Consider the following 20,072-nt stretch of genomic DNA (forward strand, 5'->3'; position numbering starts at 1 on the left):
CAGGAAAGCCAAGTGCTCCCCAAGCCAATCTGGTACTCCTTTGGGACATCTATCGGATCTTCGATCGTGGAATGGTTAGTCAGTGTCCATCGACAACTTGAGAGAAAGGGAAAAAGAGAAAAAAAAAAATATTTTAAATATTTTATATTTAGATATTAACGCCATTTAAATGTTTGGGGCAAAGACCAGCGTATGATTAAAAGTTAAAAATGTGAGTATTTTACTCAAGATTTTACCTCATTATCTAATACCATTTTTTGAAAGTAATTTCAAACAAAAGACTGAAATAAATATTAAAAATTAAATTAAGAAGAAGAGTAATATAAATATTATTTTGAAAAATCAAAATTAAGAATTTAGGATTTTACTTTTCAAAAAAACCTTAAGATTTTGAATATTGTTGTTTAGGGCAGAAGAGGAAAAGATTAACTAAGAGAGAGTTAGAAAAAATTGTTTTTTTTTAATGTTTTAAAAAATAGTAGTATTTATTTTTAAGTTCTTTAAAATTTTGAATTTATTTTTTAATAAAGTGGTATGATTTTATATCTTGACAGTATATAAAAATTATACACTGTCAATACATCAAATATAAACTTTTTTTAAAAATATTTTATATATGCCATTTGAAAAAATTTTAAGAAAAGCAAGAATTATAATGTGACACTACGGATATTGCCACGTAGGAAAACAGTTTTATGTATTCAAAAGTTCATAATTTCTTGTTACTTTTATCATTTGCCTTGTACTTTTGGAAGCTAAATAGTTAAAAAGATATAAGGATAAAAAAAACAAATATAATATTTTTGAAAGATTATGAATAAAATGCGTAATTTCTTAATACAATTAAATAAGTAAATTATATTACTATGTATTTATGTAAGCGGGATGTGTTATTGTGCGTCATTAATCTAAGCCGATAATAACTTAAAATTAAAGCCTCAAATTGCACCATTAATTTAATTGCAAACAATGGAGAAAATTGCTTTATATGAGAGATGTCCAAGGACAGGACAAGTTGCTAGTCAAGCTAAGAGTTGAAACACGATGCCACATTGTCAATAAACCTCTTTCCTTGTGCTTGAGTCAAAACAGGAAATTCCCTGGATTTTGATAGTTTGCTTCATGAAAAATAAATTCATCCCATCATTTCTACACAGCAAACAGAACTGATACAATAATTTGAACCACATATCTAATTTGGTAAACAGAGTGCTCGGACCATGCTTTTCTTCATCTCTCGACAGCAAATTGCTCTCTGCACAGAAGAATACTACAACACCAATAAAATAAAAGCCACAGAACACTATAATTCGTTCAATGGTCTTACACCTAAGCTCCAAGTTGCAAACTGGCAAGTCAGGTTTCTTTGGGGCCTACAACAAACTTGGCTATGAAGAACCCTATTGTATCAAGTGGAGACGAGGGATCAAACCTCTGAACCAACTCCTCCTCTCCAGGTCTTAGCCACTCTCTGTTAACGTCAGCACCACCAAAGTAATTGTTGATTAGGAAAAAGGACAATCAACAAAAAAACAAAAAGGATGATACAACAAAAGATTCCTCATTATGCTTGTGAAACAAGCAGGAAATAGAATATCAAGTATACCCTCCTAAATCCTATTCTAGATTCAGTGACAATAAAAGGGTTGGTAGATGAATTTCTACACCCAATCACAACCAGATGCCACATTCCTGACCATCTTTGATACATTCCTGATCTTCATTTCTAGCCTACAATATTCATGCTTAATCCAAAATTAGACCACAAGATACATGAGCTGCCTATTTCTCTCTTATGCAGGAAATAAATGGAAAATCACAAGGATAGATTTAGAAACTCAAGCACCAACCAGGAAACAGACCATTCAAGGGACCATCAGCAAAGACAATGAAGACAGGCACCCGAGCATTTAACTCATTGGTTGGTGCATGATCTCTCTCTCAAAAAGAATAGGGTTCAAATCCTCCACCTCCAAAATATATATATATAAAAAGACAATGAAGACAGATAAAATGCTGCAAGTCTAAAATCAAATTCAGCAACAGCATCTTCCATAAACAAAATTAAATGACTGTTTATCAGAAGAAACTTTAACAAGAAATTCAGACACTTCGCAGAAGCACTCTGATCAATGATCCAATGTTTCCACAAGGCAGCCACTTATAATGGACTTTATATATGGACAAATATATCAGTTCAATTGTTGGAGAGGGGTACAAAATGGCAAGCAATTGGATTGAAATACTTACTCAATATATCCATCTGGAAATTGGCAACTACCAACAAGACCAGGTCCTCCAATTCTTGGGTGCTGGAAAGTATAATAAGAAAGCTAAATTAAAACCTTTAATCAAACAGATTATTACCAATTTCATTAGCAACTGGCACTCCCACATAAAAAAATAAAATAAAACCATGATTTATACCAAATTTTTTATAATATGATTGTTGTAATGCAATTGTAAATCTTTTAAACACAATTCAAATGTAACTCAAGCATCTCTGGAGTTTTCCCAGCTAATGATAAATCAATGTAAAAGTAAAACATAAAATTAATGTGCATGTGTTTGTACGTTTGTAAGGTTAAACTTATAGCATCTAACCTGTGGTGCTAAAGAGAGGAACTTATACGTATCCAACGCATATCTGACCAATGCTTCATTCTCACCAGGATTAATTGTACATCTAACAATATGTGAAAGAATCAAGGTAGGAAAACATGAAAAGATTAGCTTAACCATTGTCATTACTTACACAATAAACAAAAAATAAACAAAATATAATGGCACTTTGATTTGACAATTCTAATTATATCATTTACATCCTAGATCACAGTGATCAAAAGGCATAAAGCACATAAAGGCACTAGGATTTCGGAAGGCAGTCATTATCATAATTAACTAAAGTCAACATTAAACCCTATTACTTAATTTCTTTAGCTTGCATCCGCAACAAAAATATTTAAATGGATAATACTAAACCTTCTTAAGTCTCGTAAAAACACATGTATCACTCTTTTCTCTTTCAGACTGAATAGTTCAATTTTTTAAAGAAATGAAGAAATAAAATTCAAAGTGACTTACCTAAGGCATGCATTCCACATTTGCACGCATATACAAAAAAGAAGAGCACATCAGGCACAAAAGGTACAAATCTCAATAAAAGCACCTAAACTTAGCAGTTATGTACTCAACTTGACCATCCATATCCTAGATAATATTCAGGAACCAGTAAAAGCAGATTACCTCAAAAATTTAAACTTACTACAAATATTGTCAGCATTCTGCAAAATGTTCTAATGCATGTACACACACACACACACACACAAAACCCAATCAGAAATGTATTATGTGGCACACCAGGCATGAGTACCAACTATGAGAAGAATACAGATTAATAATCTATACAAATGAGTATAAAATTGAGAAAAGAAAGCAAACTAACGTTGAGTACACAAGGACCCCACCAGGGCGTACTAACTGAACAGCCTGATCAAACATTCTCCTTTGATATTTCCCATGATTTCTTAACGTCTCTATCGTTTCCTGTATACAAAAAAAAACACACACAAAACGATTTAGGAAAAGTTTTTCTTTTCTTTCTATAAAATTAAAATAAATTAAACAGACTATTTTAATTAAACAGACAAAGTAGAAAACTTAAAACATGCAAAATCATTGAACTTGCTCTTTAACTTTCTCTCATGGATTACACTTCATTGCATTATCTGCTACCATCATCTCCCTTTTTAACTTGCATATCTCACCTTGAGGGTTGCTTGTATGTTTATTTATCCTAAATCACCCCCAAAAAATAAATTAATAAAAATACAAACAGGGGCAACATGTAGCAACAACAAATCAGAAGCCAAAAATCTTTGTATAAGGATGAAACAAGTGCCATAGACTTAATTTATCAAACTGAAGAAACTAATGTTTACTAGTTATTTTCTGCAGGAAAATAATTTTGGAGTAAAGTTCATCTGTATGAATATCTTGGGTTAAAACTAGGCAATATGAATATAATAGCAATCTGCTTTAAAGGTTAAAAGATAAATTGAAAGATGCAAAATATTTAAATGGCATGCTCCATAACTTGAAAACAGAAGAAATGGAAGAAAGTTCCTACGCCTAAGAACAAACTAACTCCAACATGCCAATCCTAACATAGTTCACATTAATCAATCCCCTAGAAGGGAAACAACTGTATCCATATATAACTTGTATGTTTCATGTTGTGTGTGTGTTTTGCAACAGCTGTCTTGTCAATGGTCCAGGCCACCTAAAACAAGGATAAATCATTTCTTCAGTTCAGAAAGGACATAGATTTCATCACTCTCTACAGATATTATGCATACAAATAGACAAAATTTACAAGCAGCAATATAACCAGGAACAAGAACAAAGTGTCCATTTGTGACCAGCATTAACAAAATTGTCCTACCTCTCCAGCAAAAAGTCTAGGTCTCAAACCAAGAGCCGAACAAGGAGCATCAAGAAGAACCCGATCAAAGCTGTTAGGAAGGAAGCCTTTTGAATTCTCAACCCTACCACCTAGGCTTTGATTTCTCCCAGGACCATTCCTCATTCTTCGCATGTTCTTCCTGATGTCAGCTTTGCTAATGTAAGTTCTCTCATTCGCTTTTTCATTGCTAACTAAAATATTGAGAATGAGAGACAAATATGTAACTCTAGGCATTTTACTCATGCAAAACGAAAATGTTTGAGGAAGCATTAAATAATGAGGATGTCAGATTCAGAACATAAAATGATATAAAAAAAACTCTAGTTCATGATTTAGTACCAAGAGAGAAGTCTTGCATGTTTGATTTCATTATCTTTTCGAACAATTTCTAGGGATGTCAACGGGTACCCTATTAGAGGGTACTCGCGAGTACCCGACCTGGTTACACCGAGTTAGGGTACTCCATAAACGGTTTTGGGTAGGGTTCGGATAGTGATTTCACTATCCGAATCGAGTTCGGGTACCCCTTGGGTACCCGTTACCCAAACCCGATTACTATTTATAAATATTTTATTATTATTTTAATAATTAAATTAAAAATTTACAATTTTTACCAACTTCACAAGCAATTTTTTTTGTTAAAAACTAACAAATATTGAAAAGTATGGTTACTTTAATTATTAATATGATGACATTAATATATTTAAATTAAAAATTATTAGATTGTTAATTATATTTCAATAATTTGAATATTATATCATATTATAAAGAAATATAATTACTATTATATATATATGTATACTTTTAATATAAATATATTTACTTTCTATTTTGTATTAACATTACAAAAATTATAACTTATAAAATTATTAATTATAATATATATATATATACCATTATTTATATAATCTTATAATATATATACTTAAAGAAACCTTTTGAGATTAGAATGATTTTGGAACCTAAATGTTTGTTTTAATTTCATGAAATTAAGAACAAATCCTTATAATTAATTAAATTAATTCATGAAACTATTATTATTAATTAACTTGTAATGTCTTTTAATATATATAGTTTATATATTGTGTTAATTTATAAGGAATATAATTACTATTTTATTATATTAAAATAATTTTTTACGTTATGCGTGTGTGTGTATATATATATATATATATACTTTAAATATAAATATATTTACTTTTTATTTTGTATTAACATTGCTAAAATTATAACTCATAAAATTATTAATTACAGTATATATATCTTTGTTTATATAAACTTATAACATATAAATCTAAATGAATGTTATGAGATTAGAAAAGTTAATTGAGTAATTAGGTACCCATGAAGAAGATTTTAATAATTTTTTTATTTAATCGGGTATTTATACGGGTTAAGGTAATTATAGGATAATGGAAATGTATTAAGATTAGGATTAGGGTAATAATTTTTAAATAATTCGGATAGTTAATAGGGTTCGGGTATTTAATTTTTAATAGGGTTAGGATTCGAGTACCTCGAAATTAACGGGTACCCTACCCTTTGACATTCCTAACAATTTCATACAATCATAAATGTAAGAATGCAATGCATGTGAAGGCAAATATTGCAATCACATTCCACATTGATGCAAAAAAATCTTGAGTTGAAAATTTACTATTTGTTTACTATAGAAAACTTGAAATTATAATAATACCAGAGTCATCAATACTTGGGCAACTAACGACTATTGCTAATAAAGGATTTATTGCCACAAACTTCATTTCTAGATCTCAAACATTAAATTCATTGCACTCAAAATATCAGTAACGTGGTGCAGAGATTGACATGGAGAACTGAAAATCATAATTATTAAGAATCAAACAGAAAAGAAAGCAACAATCAGATAAGATAATCAAATAAGTGGTTTAGTTTTTGACCTGGATCACAGGCAAAGAAGAGAATCGCCTCATGCACAAACCCCAAGACTTGTACAGCCTTTTATATAATAAGAGGATAAATAAAAAGTGTTAACATGGATAGGAAATACTAGATGAATTGACTTAAATTGAGCTCAGCAGTCCTTAACTGAAACTGATTATCTCAAGAATACTCTATTCTTTAAAAATTATATTTAGAAAATACATATCATTTCCCCCACCTACCCCCACCAAAAAAATGCAAACAAACATGTTCTCATGTGCATTGACAGAATTTACCTACCATTCTCCTTGCAATTTGTATCAGCATTCAATCCTACAGTGGTAGTAGATGAACCCCCATTCTCAAGAGGCCTCAAGTCAGAACTTTGAATCACTACATCATTGTTATCCTTGTTACCGCACAAAGTGGTCATGTCACTTGACCCATTTCTTTTACAAACAGCTTTGAGAGCATCTAGTTTGTAAGTTGTAATACAAGTCAAACCCATCTCAGCAGCCAATTTCTGAATATCCATAACCTATTAAAAAGGAAATTGGAGTTCTCAAAATAAAGAAACCATAAATTCCAGAATCAAATATAACTGACATCATCCTGACAGTATATTAAAGTTGAAAATTTTTCACAGCAATCAACAAATAAGAAATAGAGAAGCTGTGCATTTTGTCTGTAGTGTAATTTATACTTCCTAAGCCAAATATTCTCATATGAGAATTGTCAATTATTAGGAATATGGAAACTCAGTATATCATATGCTTAAGTGAAATTAAAAAAAGGACCATTCAAAGGACCCTTATTATCTGTGTTTATAATTTTCTCTTGAGGGGATTGAAAGTCAAATGGCAGGTGAGTTGACTGGCTGGCTCTTGGAAGACAACCACCAGAATGAAGGCCAATGTTTGTTTGACAGGGTGTCACAGTCCTAGCATGGAATCACATGAAGCTCACATCGAAAAGATATGCTCCCAGCGGGTAAAGCCATAAATCCCACATCGAAGAGAAGCTCCTTGAGGGGCGCCAAAGGAGGATGTCATGGTCCTAGAGGGAAGCCATGAATTCTACATCGGCTGTGTAGTAGAATGATACTAGGCATTTAAGGGTTCACACCACCTTCAACCTGTGAGGCACCTTTTATGGGACAATCATAAGGCAATGGGCCAAAACAGACAATTCCTCACAGGGGTTGGTGTGAACCGTGACAGTTGGTATCAAAATAGACTCTAGGGTTACTAATAATGTGCCACTAAAGATAGTGGGCCTTGTTGAAGTGAGGGAATATGTCACAGTTCAAGCATGGAACCATGTGAATCCCACGCCGAAGAGATATGCTCCTAGCAAGTAAAGACATATAACATCGAAGAGAAGTTCCTATAGGGGAGCCAAGGGAGGAAGTCATGGTTTAAAAGGAGAGCCATGAATCCCACATCGGCTGTATACTAGAGTGATATTAGAGATTTAAGGGTTCATGTCACCTTCAACCTGTGAGATGCTTTTTGTGGGACAAAATTGTGAGGCCAGCAGGCCAAAGCAGATTATACCTCACAGAGGTTGATGTGAAACATGACACAAGACCTCCAATGGTTAATTCAATAAGTGTAGAGAGAAGTGAAAGCTTATCTCTAAAAAGAAAGAAGTATTATGCAGAATCTGTGCTTAGTGAAAAGAAAAGAACAGTACCTTATTTATAGCTAAGGGTTGGAGCCCCCTTGATGCACAAAGGACACAAATAAGGTTCAAGGGACCTGTCTTATGTTAGAAAGTACTGGTTCAAGTACATAAATGTTGGTTTGATGTGACAGTGTGGAAAATAATTCCCCTTCAATTACAGGTCTTGTGCTTGGCCGCAAGGTCCATTCTATGGCCGGTTCGAAGGTTTATGGGTCAAGTACTATGGCAGTAGAATATAATAGCCATATAGTGCGGGGTCAAGCCCAATATTGAGCCCCTCGATTCACATGGCCTTGACGGACCATTGAACTGGCCACAGTAAGTAGAGCTGTATACATCTTGATTTCTAAACAAAAATTTCAATTAACTTGCGATATTCTGGTTTTCCAGATTCCAAACTGAATACACCAAAAACCTAAACTGACTTAGATTCAATTCCTTGTTTTGAAATTTAAATTTATTTAGTAAAATCTAGAAATAAAATAATATTTTTGTTTTACCAAAAATAAAGAGAAATGTAAAAATTAATAAAAAATGCAATTTAATTCGATTGTTATTATTTTTTATTTTCACCTAATGAATTGAAAACCGAACCCAATCGAATAGTTATGCTTAGAATTTGAACCGAATATAATAAACACCTGATTCCAACCAAATTGAACACTACGGTTCAAATCAATTTTATGTTTTCTCAATTGTTTGGACAACCCTAATAGTACAGACCTTGTGGGCCAAGCACAACACCCGTTAACAAAAGGGAATTATCTAACACATTTTTCACATCAAAGCAGCCTTTATGTACGTTAACCAGCACTCTCTGACATAAGATAGGTCTCTTACGCCTACTTTGAGTCCCCATCAACCAAGGAGGCACCATCCTCAACTATAAATAAGGTACCTTTTTCTCTCTTTACCAAACGTATATTTTGCACAAAACTCCTTTTTTTCTAAGAAAGATAAGCTCTCACTTCTCTCTATAATTACTGACATAACCATGTGAGGACGCCACGCTAGACCAACGCGGACCATCCATTAGTGTCTATCATGTCTTCCAGGAGCTAAGTGGTCCATTCACCTAATATGACTTTCAAGCCCCTCAATAAAAAGCATAAACAATTAAGGATAGCAACGAGGTGACCTCAGGTTATGATTTTGATACCCAACCACGATTTGAGAAAAGTATGTCATCTGCACCTAACCTGACCTTAAACAAAATTCATTTTTATAATTTTATCTTAGTAATATTTCATGAAATAATTTATTTTTTAATACAAAATAATATCTTGATTACATTTTATTATTGAATTAATGTCTCCAATTAGTGTCAAATAATAAATTATTGAAATAATACACATTTCTGAATATAATACTAAACAAAAAATATAAAACACATTATTTTTATATGCCACGCTACAACTTTTCAAATGTAAAACCCAACCCAACCCCTGATTTTCAAACAAAAAATCCCACCTGTATCGGGCTGAAATGGGACAAAAACCATCGGATGCAGGGTTTTTGGCACCCCTATAAACAATATGCATTTTGAAAATTAAGAGCTGCAACACCAAGCAAAAAAATTAAGCCATTCCTCAAAAAACAATGGCTTTTTACCTTGATGATTGATTCTTAGCTTTAAGTTTCAGAAAGGCAAGCACAAGGTAACATGATTAGGTGATATAAGTAATGCAATGATGTTAATAGCATAGGTACTCAAGCTATTGTGCAGAAGGTGTATTAACTATTGTTTTACACTAATGAAACCCAACAGAAGCATAAAGTTTCTGCAACAACTTCCTTTTGCAAAAAAACCAGCCTCAGTCAAGTGTTTACAACATCAACAGCAAATTAATGAAGCAAACCTGGAAAATATACAAGTCACATGTAAAAGTCGATGTTAACCTACTATTTCATTTAGCTTTAAATGTGTACCTTATTATGAGATCTATCTGCAGCAATGACCTCCCCTTCATCCTTCATAAGGATAGCAATTGCAGTTGTCTTCCCTCCTGGAGCTGCACACATGTCTAGTATTCGCTCACCTTTCCGAGGATCTAAAACAATAAAAAAAAAGCACATACACAAGGACCACATCATGCATGGATTTCACAATTTAAAGCATACATGCACAGAAAACTAAAAGCAAAAGAATATGAGAGACAAAAAAAGATAAACACTCAAATCTTTTTCTGGACAGAAAAGAGAGAAAAGAAAGAGACAGATCTTCCATTTTTCAAGTAATAATCTACCACCTTTAACAACCACATTTTAGCAAAAAAAAAGGCAACTAACACTTAAAATGAAGCAAGAATAGCTATGGTAGCAGCTGTCAACAATCACCATTGAAGAGTCAAAAACAGTAATGAGGTGTGACTCCCTTCAATATCTACACTTTTATCTTTCAAATATTTTATGTCATAATAGCTGGTCAGACAAGCACCAAAATTCAAATGCTATCCTCGCATAACAACCTATCAATCTACGCATAATATTTAGGTTACTTCATGAACTCCTCATTGCAAAATCTAGGACCCAATAAGGAAGCCATCTTTAGAGTATATGTTATCAATAGTCCTTTCTTGTCCATCCAAGTAGCATAAACTTTTGCTTTTCCAATCAGAAAAATTCCACTGTCTTCTTGATCTATGATATGAGTAAAGCAGTATCATTTTGGGAAGACTTGAAACCTTCAGTAGTCTTAGTTTATGGACAAATAAATCAGGAAAAAATTTATGATACTAGATATAAAAAATAAACAAAATAAAGATGCTCAAATCCAATAAAGACAATTTAAATTTCAAGACACTTGAAACAATTTTTTTAACAAAAGATGTTCCTGCAGTGGCCAGTTCAAACAAAATAAGTTCAGCTGGTAACGAGTCAATTTCCACATTAATACTTCCATTCCAAGCATAGGAATGTGGCTCCCTCACCCAATATAGCCCACCAGAATTGGTACACACTAATTTGTTAAAGCCATGGTTCCAAGGCCAAGGTCAGAAATTCAAACCTCTACAATAGCTTGGCATGCTCACGAACAACAAAGACAAGAGTCCCCCTCCCTCCCCCTCAACTCATAGCTTTCAATTCAACTTCATTATCACTATAACATCCATCATAATACTCATCAATGATTAATTTCCAAGTTCCAGATCATGTACAAAGTGCTCCATAATAGTTCTCTATTGAAGAGATTTTACACCTTAAAAGAATTGAGAAACTTAAAAGAAACTACCTTTTACTTACATAGCAGGGCATAGCTTAAAGACAAAAAATCGTAAATGAAAAATTGTAAATAAGCAAACTAAAAATGGTATAGGATAGATACCAAGAGCATGAGCAGCGACAATGCTTGGCAGGTTTTGAAGAAATATTTCCCCCTCAAGCACATCTGTAAAAACAAAAGAAAAGTACTTAGAGCAATTCAAACTTTCAGAAAACAGCATCCAGAACTTAAACCATAAATCAATTGCAAAATTTCTACATGTTCAAGATAACGCATGACTTATACCATGAAAGGAAGGCAACTTAAATACTTGATTATTCATATCAACAGCAATTCCTAGAGAAGCACGAAAGATCCGAGCTCTTGACAACATTGTTGTTCCTTGACCAATGTATAATCCATTTCGTTCAAAGTAATAAGGATCTACAATGTAAAATAATCTATTAAATCCAAGAATTTTTAACAATGTTGCAGCAGCAGAAAATATGAGCATCAAACACAAACAATGAATACAAGAACTGTAATATAAGGTGACAGTCATGTTTAAACAGAGTAATTGGTCTTCAGATTCAATATAACTATCAAAATAAAGGGAATAAGTTTTGTTTCTGAACACATAAAACTACTACTCCTATTCAGAAAACAAATGTGTGTTTTATTACAATTAGGGAAAGTGAAAATGTCATTCTTCTTAAAGTATAGACATAGAATACTAGTTACAAGCAACTCATAAATGTATACAATAATAAAGCCACTGATTGAGTTTGGTGCCACAAGTCAATTGAAACCAACACAGTTGGTGAAATTAAAGGCTGAAATAAAGTAACAATAACAAGCCGGTACGATAATTATTCCTTGCAACCAGTTTTAAAGTCTAAATCTCTTTGTTTTTCCTACAACACCTGAAATTTGTGGCATCAACATGTTGACCTTCTTTTGAGTTACATCAAATACAGTGGAGTTTTAACTGAATATATAACATAGTTCATTTGAAATTTATATACATTCCATTCTAATCTATGTTACATGGACTTGGCCATGAGTATCCAATATGGGTATTTGGCCATGTATGAGACTAGTCTTTTGTTAAAATGTTCGAAATCGCAGATTCAGCTAAACAGTGTTCAAAAATAAGACATGGATACGGGATCCTTCTATAAATTTGTATTGAATATAGCAATGCTACTTGTATAATTTAGAAATTTTGAAAAATCAATTTGACTCAAAACAACCTTGTGTTTATAGGGACCTAGTATGAGAAAAGTAAAAGCAAATTGGGCCTATCTTGCCCCAAAATCAATGTAAAGCTGATATTCTTTTGTTCTTTCATTTTTTAAATGGGCTTATGATGACATAATAACAATGATATATGGGCTTGAATTGTGTTTTTTACCCTTTTAACAAAAACCTAAAAACCAATTAAAAGGCAAAAGCCACAAAAGCCAACCATGTGCACTCATCTGTCATATATCTATCTAGAATCTTCTTCTTGTCTCTTAATCTTCCTTCTCTTCTTTATAACAATTTCATTTCCTTATTACTGTTCTTTTCTTCCTCTTTTTCTTGATCCTCTTTCTCTCACTCTCTCTCTCTTCCCAGAATAATTCCTCTTATACCTCCTCTCATGCTATCTGTCACTATGCCTTCTGGTTATCCTTTTCTTGGTCAATTTGTGGATTAAGTTCTTTTATTTTCTGCTTATACAAAAGCGCTGAGTGTGAATAACCACTGCCATATCAGATGCGTATTCTGCACATGAATCCGTATCATTTTATGTCAACACAGCTATGGTGACCAAGAATGCCGAATCCATGTAACACAAACACTAATAGATGCTTAATTAATCTTTCTAATAAGAAAGGCTATAAATTTTCATGACAAAACTTAAATCAGAAAATAAGTTGCTAATCATAGTTTGTAAATCCTAAATCTATGTACCCCCAAATCAATAAAGACCAAATGATCAAAATGGTAAAGCATTAATATTAAAGAATGATGACTTACAAATGAGCAACGCATATACTACTTACCTGTCTGCAGTCCCTGCAGAACAGTCCCACGTGTTATACCAAGTCCCCATCCACCATCAGGAGCAGGCTGCTCCACAGCAACTGAAACTGCAACTGCATCCCCTTCCTCAACATGAGCACTGCAGGCCATTACACCAGGAACATATACCTAAAGATAAACCAGCATCAGAAAACAGAGGATGAATTTCAAGTCAACAAAGAGCACTAACAACACAATCTTTTATAAAGGCCTCTGGAATCGTTAAGAAATATTGTTCATAACTTATACAGGGAAAAGATAAACCTCAAATTTAACTAATATATAAAGAAGCAATTGCAGGATCTTCATACATGATACAAAGAAACACATCATTTCAAAATTTAAGTGACACGTAAAATCAATAAAAAATGAACTGCTATTAAATTATGCATATAGAAGAAACATGCTGTACCTGAGCACCTCGAAGAACTGCTTCAGCACATTTCCTACTAACAAGTACCTCCTTCGGAGGTTTATCAGGCGCATAACCATAGTCAATTGTATGTGGTCCAGAACCCTTGACAAATACAACATATTCTAAGCCTGGTATCTGACACTTAGAGACAGACCCATTTTGCAAGCACGATTGCTTCTCAGCCATATCCAAATCAATACTTTTATTTGCTTTAATTTCTTCGAAATTTATGTCTTCAACATCATTATCAGACCCTGACTTTCTCATGATTTCCTGAAGTTTCTCAATGACAGCATCACTTGTCGTCTTGAGAGTATTCACTCGAATACAAGAGTAGCAAGATGGACGCCTAATCAAACACGAATAATGGCATAAAAGAATGAATGAAGATACCATGATAAACATGGACTCTGCTTTTGTCGCGTTTACTACTTAGTTTTTGCCATAAGATTTTGCCATTCAAAACCAGTTAAAAAGAGCAAAAGCAAATAGCAAGAGGCAAAAGCAATAGGTATCTTGATTAGAAATGTGCAGATTACTAAGATTCCGTTTGGTTGATGCTTTTGCTATTTAGTTTTTGCTTTTTCTGAAAAAATGAATAGAAAGCAAAATAACAAAGATTAAGAAGTGAATAGCAAACACAAAGCCAATAGGCAAATGCAAATAGCAAAATTATCAATCAAACGGGACCAAAACTATAAACCATAGATAAAAAGGTAAAATTATGCATTATGCTATTTTTAATTTGCTTTTCTTTCAAAAGCCCAAAAGAAAGAAGGAGACTAGCTTAAGCTAAAATGAAAGAAGCCAAATACAAAGTAAGCTGCTTAAAGCTTTTGTCGATGAGAAAGAATCATACGTTAAAGCTTTGGAGATTTGAGCAAAATGAAGAGACCCATAGGCTTTGATGAAGTAATCTTCCACCTGAGGATTCCAACGCAATATGGGGTTGTAACAGTAACGCTCTGATGATGCATCCATCTTTATCTACAAATTAAAACAGAAAAAAATGAAAAAAAAAATCAGATTACGCGTGTAAAAATGCATTGATTTAAGGTGGTAAAAGGGTAAGAGAGAGTGCCTGGCGGGGAGTAGGGTTCTGGAGAGTGAGGAAGGTTTTGCGGAAGGCTTCAAGTAAATCCCTCCCTTTCTTCTTCATTCAAAAGGGGCCGATCCAAATCAACGCTTTGCATCGCATATGACCATCTTAATAACATATAGGCCGCATTTGGTACAAGGAATGTTGGTATTAAAGGCACCATACGCCACCATACAAGAAATACTAACTCGGAGTCCAAGTGTAGTTGAGCTGGGCTCCTTTTATCTACTTGCCTATGTCTGCCAATCCAGCAGAGCAAGAGCTGGTATTATCCGAGACTCTTATCCACATGGATATGCTGGTTTCGTAATGGAGAGGCCCATATTCTTTGATGGAGTACTAATTGGGTCATCTTTAAGTACTTTAGCACGCCCAGGCTCCCGCTTCACCCCCGCTCCAGAAATCAAAGGTCTTGGGTTTCCACCGTCTTTAAGTCTTTAGGTTTCGTTTTCTTGATGAAATCGGTCATGATATTATGATCAAAGGAAATATCCTAGATTACTGTAATCCACTGTTACGATTGTCATCAACCACTAGTGCACTAGCTTATTAATTTCATACGGATCATAATTCGATGACCCACTAATAAAGGGGGAGTACCCAATGATCGTAGGACTAGGTGTGTATATGCCTCATTGACAGCATTTATAAAATAGACGTTTGCCGTTGTGACAGAGGTCAGAGGAACAGAGAGAGCTCCAGAAACATGCTACGAATCAATACGCTTATATTATGGCTCGTCAAGTCATCGCCTTTAAATGGGTGGAATTTGTCTCCGCAAACCCTCACTAAAACCACACTCTCCTTCCCGAAACCTGGAATCAAATTCCAAACCCATGTATTCAGCAGTGCATCCAAGACTTGCTCTTACACCACGTTGTGCGATTCATCGATGACAAGGAGGGGGCTTTTGTTTCGTCAGCTATTCGAGAAGGAGTCCTCTACCTACACTTACTTGCTCGCCGATGTATCTCACCCTCGCAAGCCTGCTGTCGTTAGTTACTTCTTCTCTCTCATTTTTTTTTTAAAAACTCAAAACAAAAACACTACTGTAAGTTAGTATTATGTCATGAATACCCAAAATAAAACATCCCAAAATTTTGGCAGTTGATCGACCCTGTTGACAAGACAGTGGAGAGGGACCTACACCTTGTTAAAGAGCTGGGATTGAAACTAATTTATGCCATGAACACGCATGTTCATGCTGACCATGTAACAGGAACGGGACTCCTTAAGGTTTGGAACATTTTTTCAACATAACTTGCTGATTTTATGCTATATTATTTAGATGTGAATTTTCTGATTTCTTGTTTACGTGCGTGAATCAATGTTGTATTAGACTAAGGTACCTGGTATGAAATCTATCATTTCAAAAGCAAGCAATTCAAAAGCTGATATTTTGGTTGAAGCTGGTGATAAAATCTACTTTGGTGATCTGTTTCTGGAGGTATGCTGCTATTAGATATTAATTAAATGTATTGTTATAATCACTGGCAGATTGGAACAGGAATATTATTAGTGAATTTCTCATTGTAAACTATTTAATATAAATGCTTTTGCTATTCTTAATAAATATATAGATATATCTTATTTCTTTAGGTAAGAAGGATAAAAAGGGATAACAATGGAAAAAGATAATTCTTTTGATTTGGGGAAAATGGTTCGAACCTAACTTTTTAATGGCGGATACACACATTTATTATTGAGTCAAATACTTAGGTGTTCTTTAAAATAAATTCTACTTTATAGACAAGGTACTTGTGAACTGCAATATTAAATTGACCTTTTCTTTGGGAAGTTCCTTCCCTGACTCTTCAACCTTTTCTTTTTATGTTGAAACTACAATTGAGGTATATATGCTGTGAGCTATTGGTAATTTTTTTTGTTAAAGTTAAATAGTACTAGTAATTTAGGTTTATGAAATGAATAGGATTGGGAAGAATGTCAATGGTAGTGACTTTGTACAACACAAAAAGATAATATACAGCAGATGAGATTCTAACTATTCCAGATTTTTTTAACTAAGTAGAAAAAAATTCCATTTTGGCCCCTCCAAAAATTTATAACATGCCCACCCCTTCACAAATCTCACCTTTTGTACTTTGAGTTCTAAATCTAATTACTAATTCGATTTTCGTTCACTTTCTTCTTATATATGTATTACTTTTATATCACAGTACTGCAATTACTCTAAAATTTTATAAAATAAAAGTCAACAACTAGTTAAACTTGATTTTTAAGACCTTAAATTATGAATTTACCTTGTCAATTAATAAATTAATAATTGACTATATATTTCTAAGAAAACACATTAATTCAGGAAATTTTAGTTGCTTTATATCTTGAATACCAAATCAATTCTAGATGCAACTTTCCTTTTCTTTTTTCTTCTTTTATCTCTCATGACCCTGTTAGTGTTTTAAAAATTTTGCAATTATGTTATATTTTTAAACAAAATTATTAGTTAGACTTTAATTCTTTATATGCTATATGAATTATAATGTTTAAAAAAAATTAGATGTTTTTTTTACTTATCAAAAGAAATTTACACTTTTTTTATGCAATTTCCTTACTTTTTTTAATTTGAATTTGACATTTACTTTTGTATATTTATATGAAGAAGGTTTATTTTTTACTCATCTTTTAATTATGTCAAATATATATTATTTTTATTTCGTTCGTCCAAAGTTGAAATCCTAGCTTCACCCATGACATACAGGCAGCACAAAGGCCACACGCTACTTGCTGCAGTGGGTTTCATTTCCTAATCTTCTAGTAGGACAGGAAATGAGCAATGGGTATAACAAGTTCATCATGTATTGACTTCAAACTGTTCATATATATTTGCCACTTTTTTTGGCAGGTCCGGGCTACTCCTGGCCATACATTGGGTTGTGTTACTTATGTTACAGGCTCTGATCAACCCCAACCAAGGATGGCATTCACTGGGGATGCCTTATTGATACGTGGATGTGGGAGAACTGATTTCCAGGTCTAGCATCCTAGCATTTTCCAATTTTATTGTCATTATTGTTGTTGTTTCTTTGTCAAGTTTTGTTTCATAATAAAAGAACCATGAAAAGCTTTTGTTTCATAATACAAGATTAGCTCACCATTTTACCAAGGATTTTTTCTTGATCTCATTAATGTACTTGCAGGGTGGAAGTTCGCGTCAACTATATGAGTCAGTGCATTCACAGGCAAGGATGTCAAATTAAAGAACTGAGAATTATGCTTTTGATGCATAATAAACAGCTTGGATGCTGATGCTTATTCTTTTTCCTTTCTCCAGATTTTTACATTGCCAGAGGATACATTAGTCTATCCTGCTCATGATTACAAGGGATTCACTGTATGAACCATTGTTAGTTCTTTTTTTTAGTCTATGTTCTTTATTGAAACAGCACTTATGTCAGATTTTGTTTTATCCAGGTTAGTACTGTGGGAGAGGAGAAGCTCTATAATCCAAGACTCACAAGGGATGAGGTGATTCTTTTGGCCACACATGCCATAATCCTTTCTGCTTTTAGTTATAAAGTTAAATTATCTCCTGAGATTTTGATTTTACCAGTAAATGTATGTGATTGACATGTCATTAGACAAGTGTGTGTCAACTGTCAAAATGAAGCAAATGAGCATGTATCCATTGAACTCTACCAAATAGAAACAAATATCCCCAATTTCTTGGGACAAATTCCATAAAGACATATTTGAAAAGGAAAAATAAAAGGACATGAAGTAGTTTTTTCTTTTGGGAAAAAGAGGGAGGGGGGGAAAAGCACGAAGAACAACATATATGCTGCTTGTTGCGATAGCAATGGCCATGCAACTCTAATAATTTCAGCACTTTGCTTTGAACCTCTTGAGCAACTAGAAGGCTTTGCCTTTTTGTTAAATCATTCCAGTTCATCAGAGTACCTCGTAAATTTAATTACCTTATTGCAACAACCTTCCTTACTATGTTTTACCCTTTTACAGCTCAACATTAGTTTTTTTTCCCTTTCCCTGAACTGTCCAACATTTCTCAATGCCATTGTAAAAATATCCTTCTGATAAAAATCAATGAAGTAACTCCTTTTTTCTTTGATGAAATTGAGGCATGTTATCAGTATGATATAAAAAATGGACATTCTTTATAGGTACTTCTATGTAAGAAATTATATGTATGATATATGATTTGTTTAAAGAAGAATTATAATCTTTGGGTGTATGTGCGTGCATTCTTAAGTTTTGAGGATGATCTTGTCTGGTACTTAAATCTCCAATGGCACTGGACAGTCAAACTGTCTCTACAGGACAAAGCTGCTTGTTAGTCGTAGTTTAATGCAGCTCATTTACGGTATTGGAATGGCTGATTCTTGTGTTGGCAGCATGTTTGGGATCTGAATTTTCTTTGTCCTTTTTCTTTTTTAATTATCGATTATATCGTTTATGCATATCTTTTCCATTTACACTTTACACATAATTTTGTCATTATTTCATACCCTTTATCTCTAACTGTTTCAATTTCTAACTATTCTGTAGGAAACATTTGAGAAAATCATGGAAAGTAAGCAAACCTTCGTTTTACTTTTTTGTAGGCCGCTTTTTTCTTTGTACAGCTATCGTTGCGTCATGTAACTGTATATGTTTTACAGATTTGAATCTTCCATATCCAAAAATGATTGATGTAGCTGTTCCTGCAAACATGGTTTGTGGTTTACAAGATACTGCAGAGCCAGTTCAGGCTGCATCATCGAACTAGATATAATCAGGTATGGTTGTACAGCACCACCAGATGAAAGGATGGCTATTTGCAATGAATTTTGAGCATCATGATCTATGAATAAAATGTATGGATAATTTAAATGTTCTACTTGTATTAGATCATGTACCAAAGAAACATTTTTAACATGAAATGTACTTTTATAGAGGCAAAATTAGAATTGAGGAAGCTATTTTCTACTTCTATAAAGAGCTCTGCTTCTGTTGAATTAAAACACCCCTATTAAATTATATCAAGGTGCCTCTGCCAAAGGTGTAGAGGCAAGTTGGTTGATTTGTGCTTACCTTAGTGCCTGAGCGCACTCCTTGAAAACACTGCTTTTGATAGACCCAGAGATTAGTTCTGTTAAAATCAATTTATCTAATTGCTTATTTCTTTATGCTATACATTTTGAAACACAAAATATGTGGCATTTGTATGAGCACAAGATGTCTCACTGCTGCTGCAAATTTTATTTATAAGGATTTC

At 33.4% G+C, this 20,072-nt stretch overlaps 2 protein-coding genes across 7 annotated transcripts; one reads left to right on the forward strand and one right to left on the reverse strand.

Moving 5' to 3' along the window:
* Positions 1,053 to 14,997, reverse strand: LOC18612232 (putative methyltransferase NSUN6). 4 transcript variants are annotated; one of them, XM_007048911.2, is made up of 13 exons: positions 14,822 to 14,997; positions 14,600 to 14,727; positions 13,738 to 14,089; positions 13,307 to 13,454; positions 11,562 to 11,699; positions 11,379 to 11,441; positions 9,983 to 10,104; positions 6,668 to 6,905; positions 4,445 to 4,656; positions 3,446 to 3,546; positions 2,605 to 2,686; positions 2,251 to 2,312; positions 1,053 to 1,471 (listed from the first exon to the last, which is right to left on the reverse strand). In XM_007048911.2, the coding sequence occupies exons 1-13, from the start codon at positions 14,897 to 14,899 to the stop codon at positions 1,357 to 1,359; spliced, it is 1,839 nt and encodes a 612-aa protein (XP_007048973.2). In that variant the 5' UTR covers positions 14,900 to 14,997; the 3' UTR covers positions 1,053 to 1,356. The 4 variants fall into 4 exon arrangements, with proteins under 4 accessions (XP_007048973.2, XP_017983330.1, XP_017983334.1 ...); XM_018127841.1 differs by having other exon boundaries at positions 4,445 to 4,604; positions 6,664 to 6,905; XM_018127845.1 differs by lacking the exons at positions 1,053 to 1,471; positions 2,251 to 2,312; positions 2,605 to 2,686 and adding an exon at positions 3,768 to 3,796 and having other exon boundaries at positions 3,457 to 3,546.
* Positions 15,419 to 19,818, forward strand: LOC18612233 (persulfide dioxygenase ETHE1 homolog, mitochondrial). 3 transcript variants are annotated; one of them, XM_018127848.1, is made up of 9 exons: positions 15,421 to 15,833; positions 15,947 to 16,075; positions 16,179 to 16,286; positions 17,703 to 17,831; positions 17,998 to 18,039; positions 18,132 to 18,191; positions 18,272 to 18,325; positions 19,364 to 19,388; positions 19,477 to 19,818. In XM_018127848.1, exons 1-9 carry the CDS (start codon positions 15,546 to 15,548, stop codon positions 19,581 to 19,583), a joined length of 942 nt encoding a protein of 313 aa, XP_017983337.1. In that variant the 5' UTR covers positions 15,421 to 15,545; the 3' UTR covers positions 19,584 to 19,818. The 3 variants fall into 3 exon arrangements, with proteins under 3 accessions (XP_007048976.1, XP_007048978.1, XP_017983337.1); XM_007048914.2 differs by lacking the exon at positions 19,364 to 19,388 and having other exon boundaries at positions 15,419 to 15,833; positions 19,420 to 19,818; XM_007048916.2 differs by lacking the exon at positions 16,179 to 16,286 and having other exon boundaries at positions 15,420 to 15,833.

This window comes from Theobroma cacao, chromosome 1 (assembly GCF_000208745.1).
Source record: "Theobroma cacao cultivar B97-61/B2 chromosome 1, Criollo_cocoa_genome_V2, whole genome shotgun sequence".
NCBI classification, from domain to species: domain Eukaryota; kingdom Viridiplantae; phylum Streptophyta; class Magnoliopsida; order Malvales; family Malvaceae; genus Theobroma; species Theobroma cacao.

What these genes read in the sequence shown, in the direction of transcription:
- LOC18612232 (XM_007048911.2), bottom strand. Translation starts at nt 14,899, where the DNA reads ATGAAGAAGAAAGGGAGGGATTTACTTGAAGCCTTCCGCAAAACCTTC. An exon ending in AGAACCCTACTCCCCGCCAG is followed by an intron (nt 14,728 to 14,821) that starts GCACTCTCTCTT and finishes TTTAATTTGTAG; the next exon opens with ATAAAGATGGATGCATCATC. An exon ending in TCCTCTCTTTAGCACCACAG is followed by an intron (nt 2,313 to 2,604) that starts GTTAGATGCTAT and finishes TATACTTTCCAG; the next exon opens with CACCCAAGAATTGGAGGACC.
- LOC18612233 (XM_018127848.1), top strand. Translation starts at nt 15,546, where the DNA reads ATGCTACGAATCAATACGCTTATATTATGGCTCGTCAAGTCATCGCCT. An exon ending in CAGGAACGGGACTCCTTAAG is followed by an intron (nt 16,076 to 16,178) that starts GTTTGGAACATT and finishes ATGTTGTATTAG; the next exon opens with ACTAAGGTACCTGGTATGAA. An exon ending in ATTTGAGAAAATCATGGAAA is followed by an intron (nt 19,389 to 19,476) that starts GTAAGCAAACCT and finishes TATGTTTTACAG; the next exon opens with ATTTGAATCTTCCATATCCA.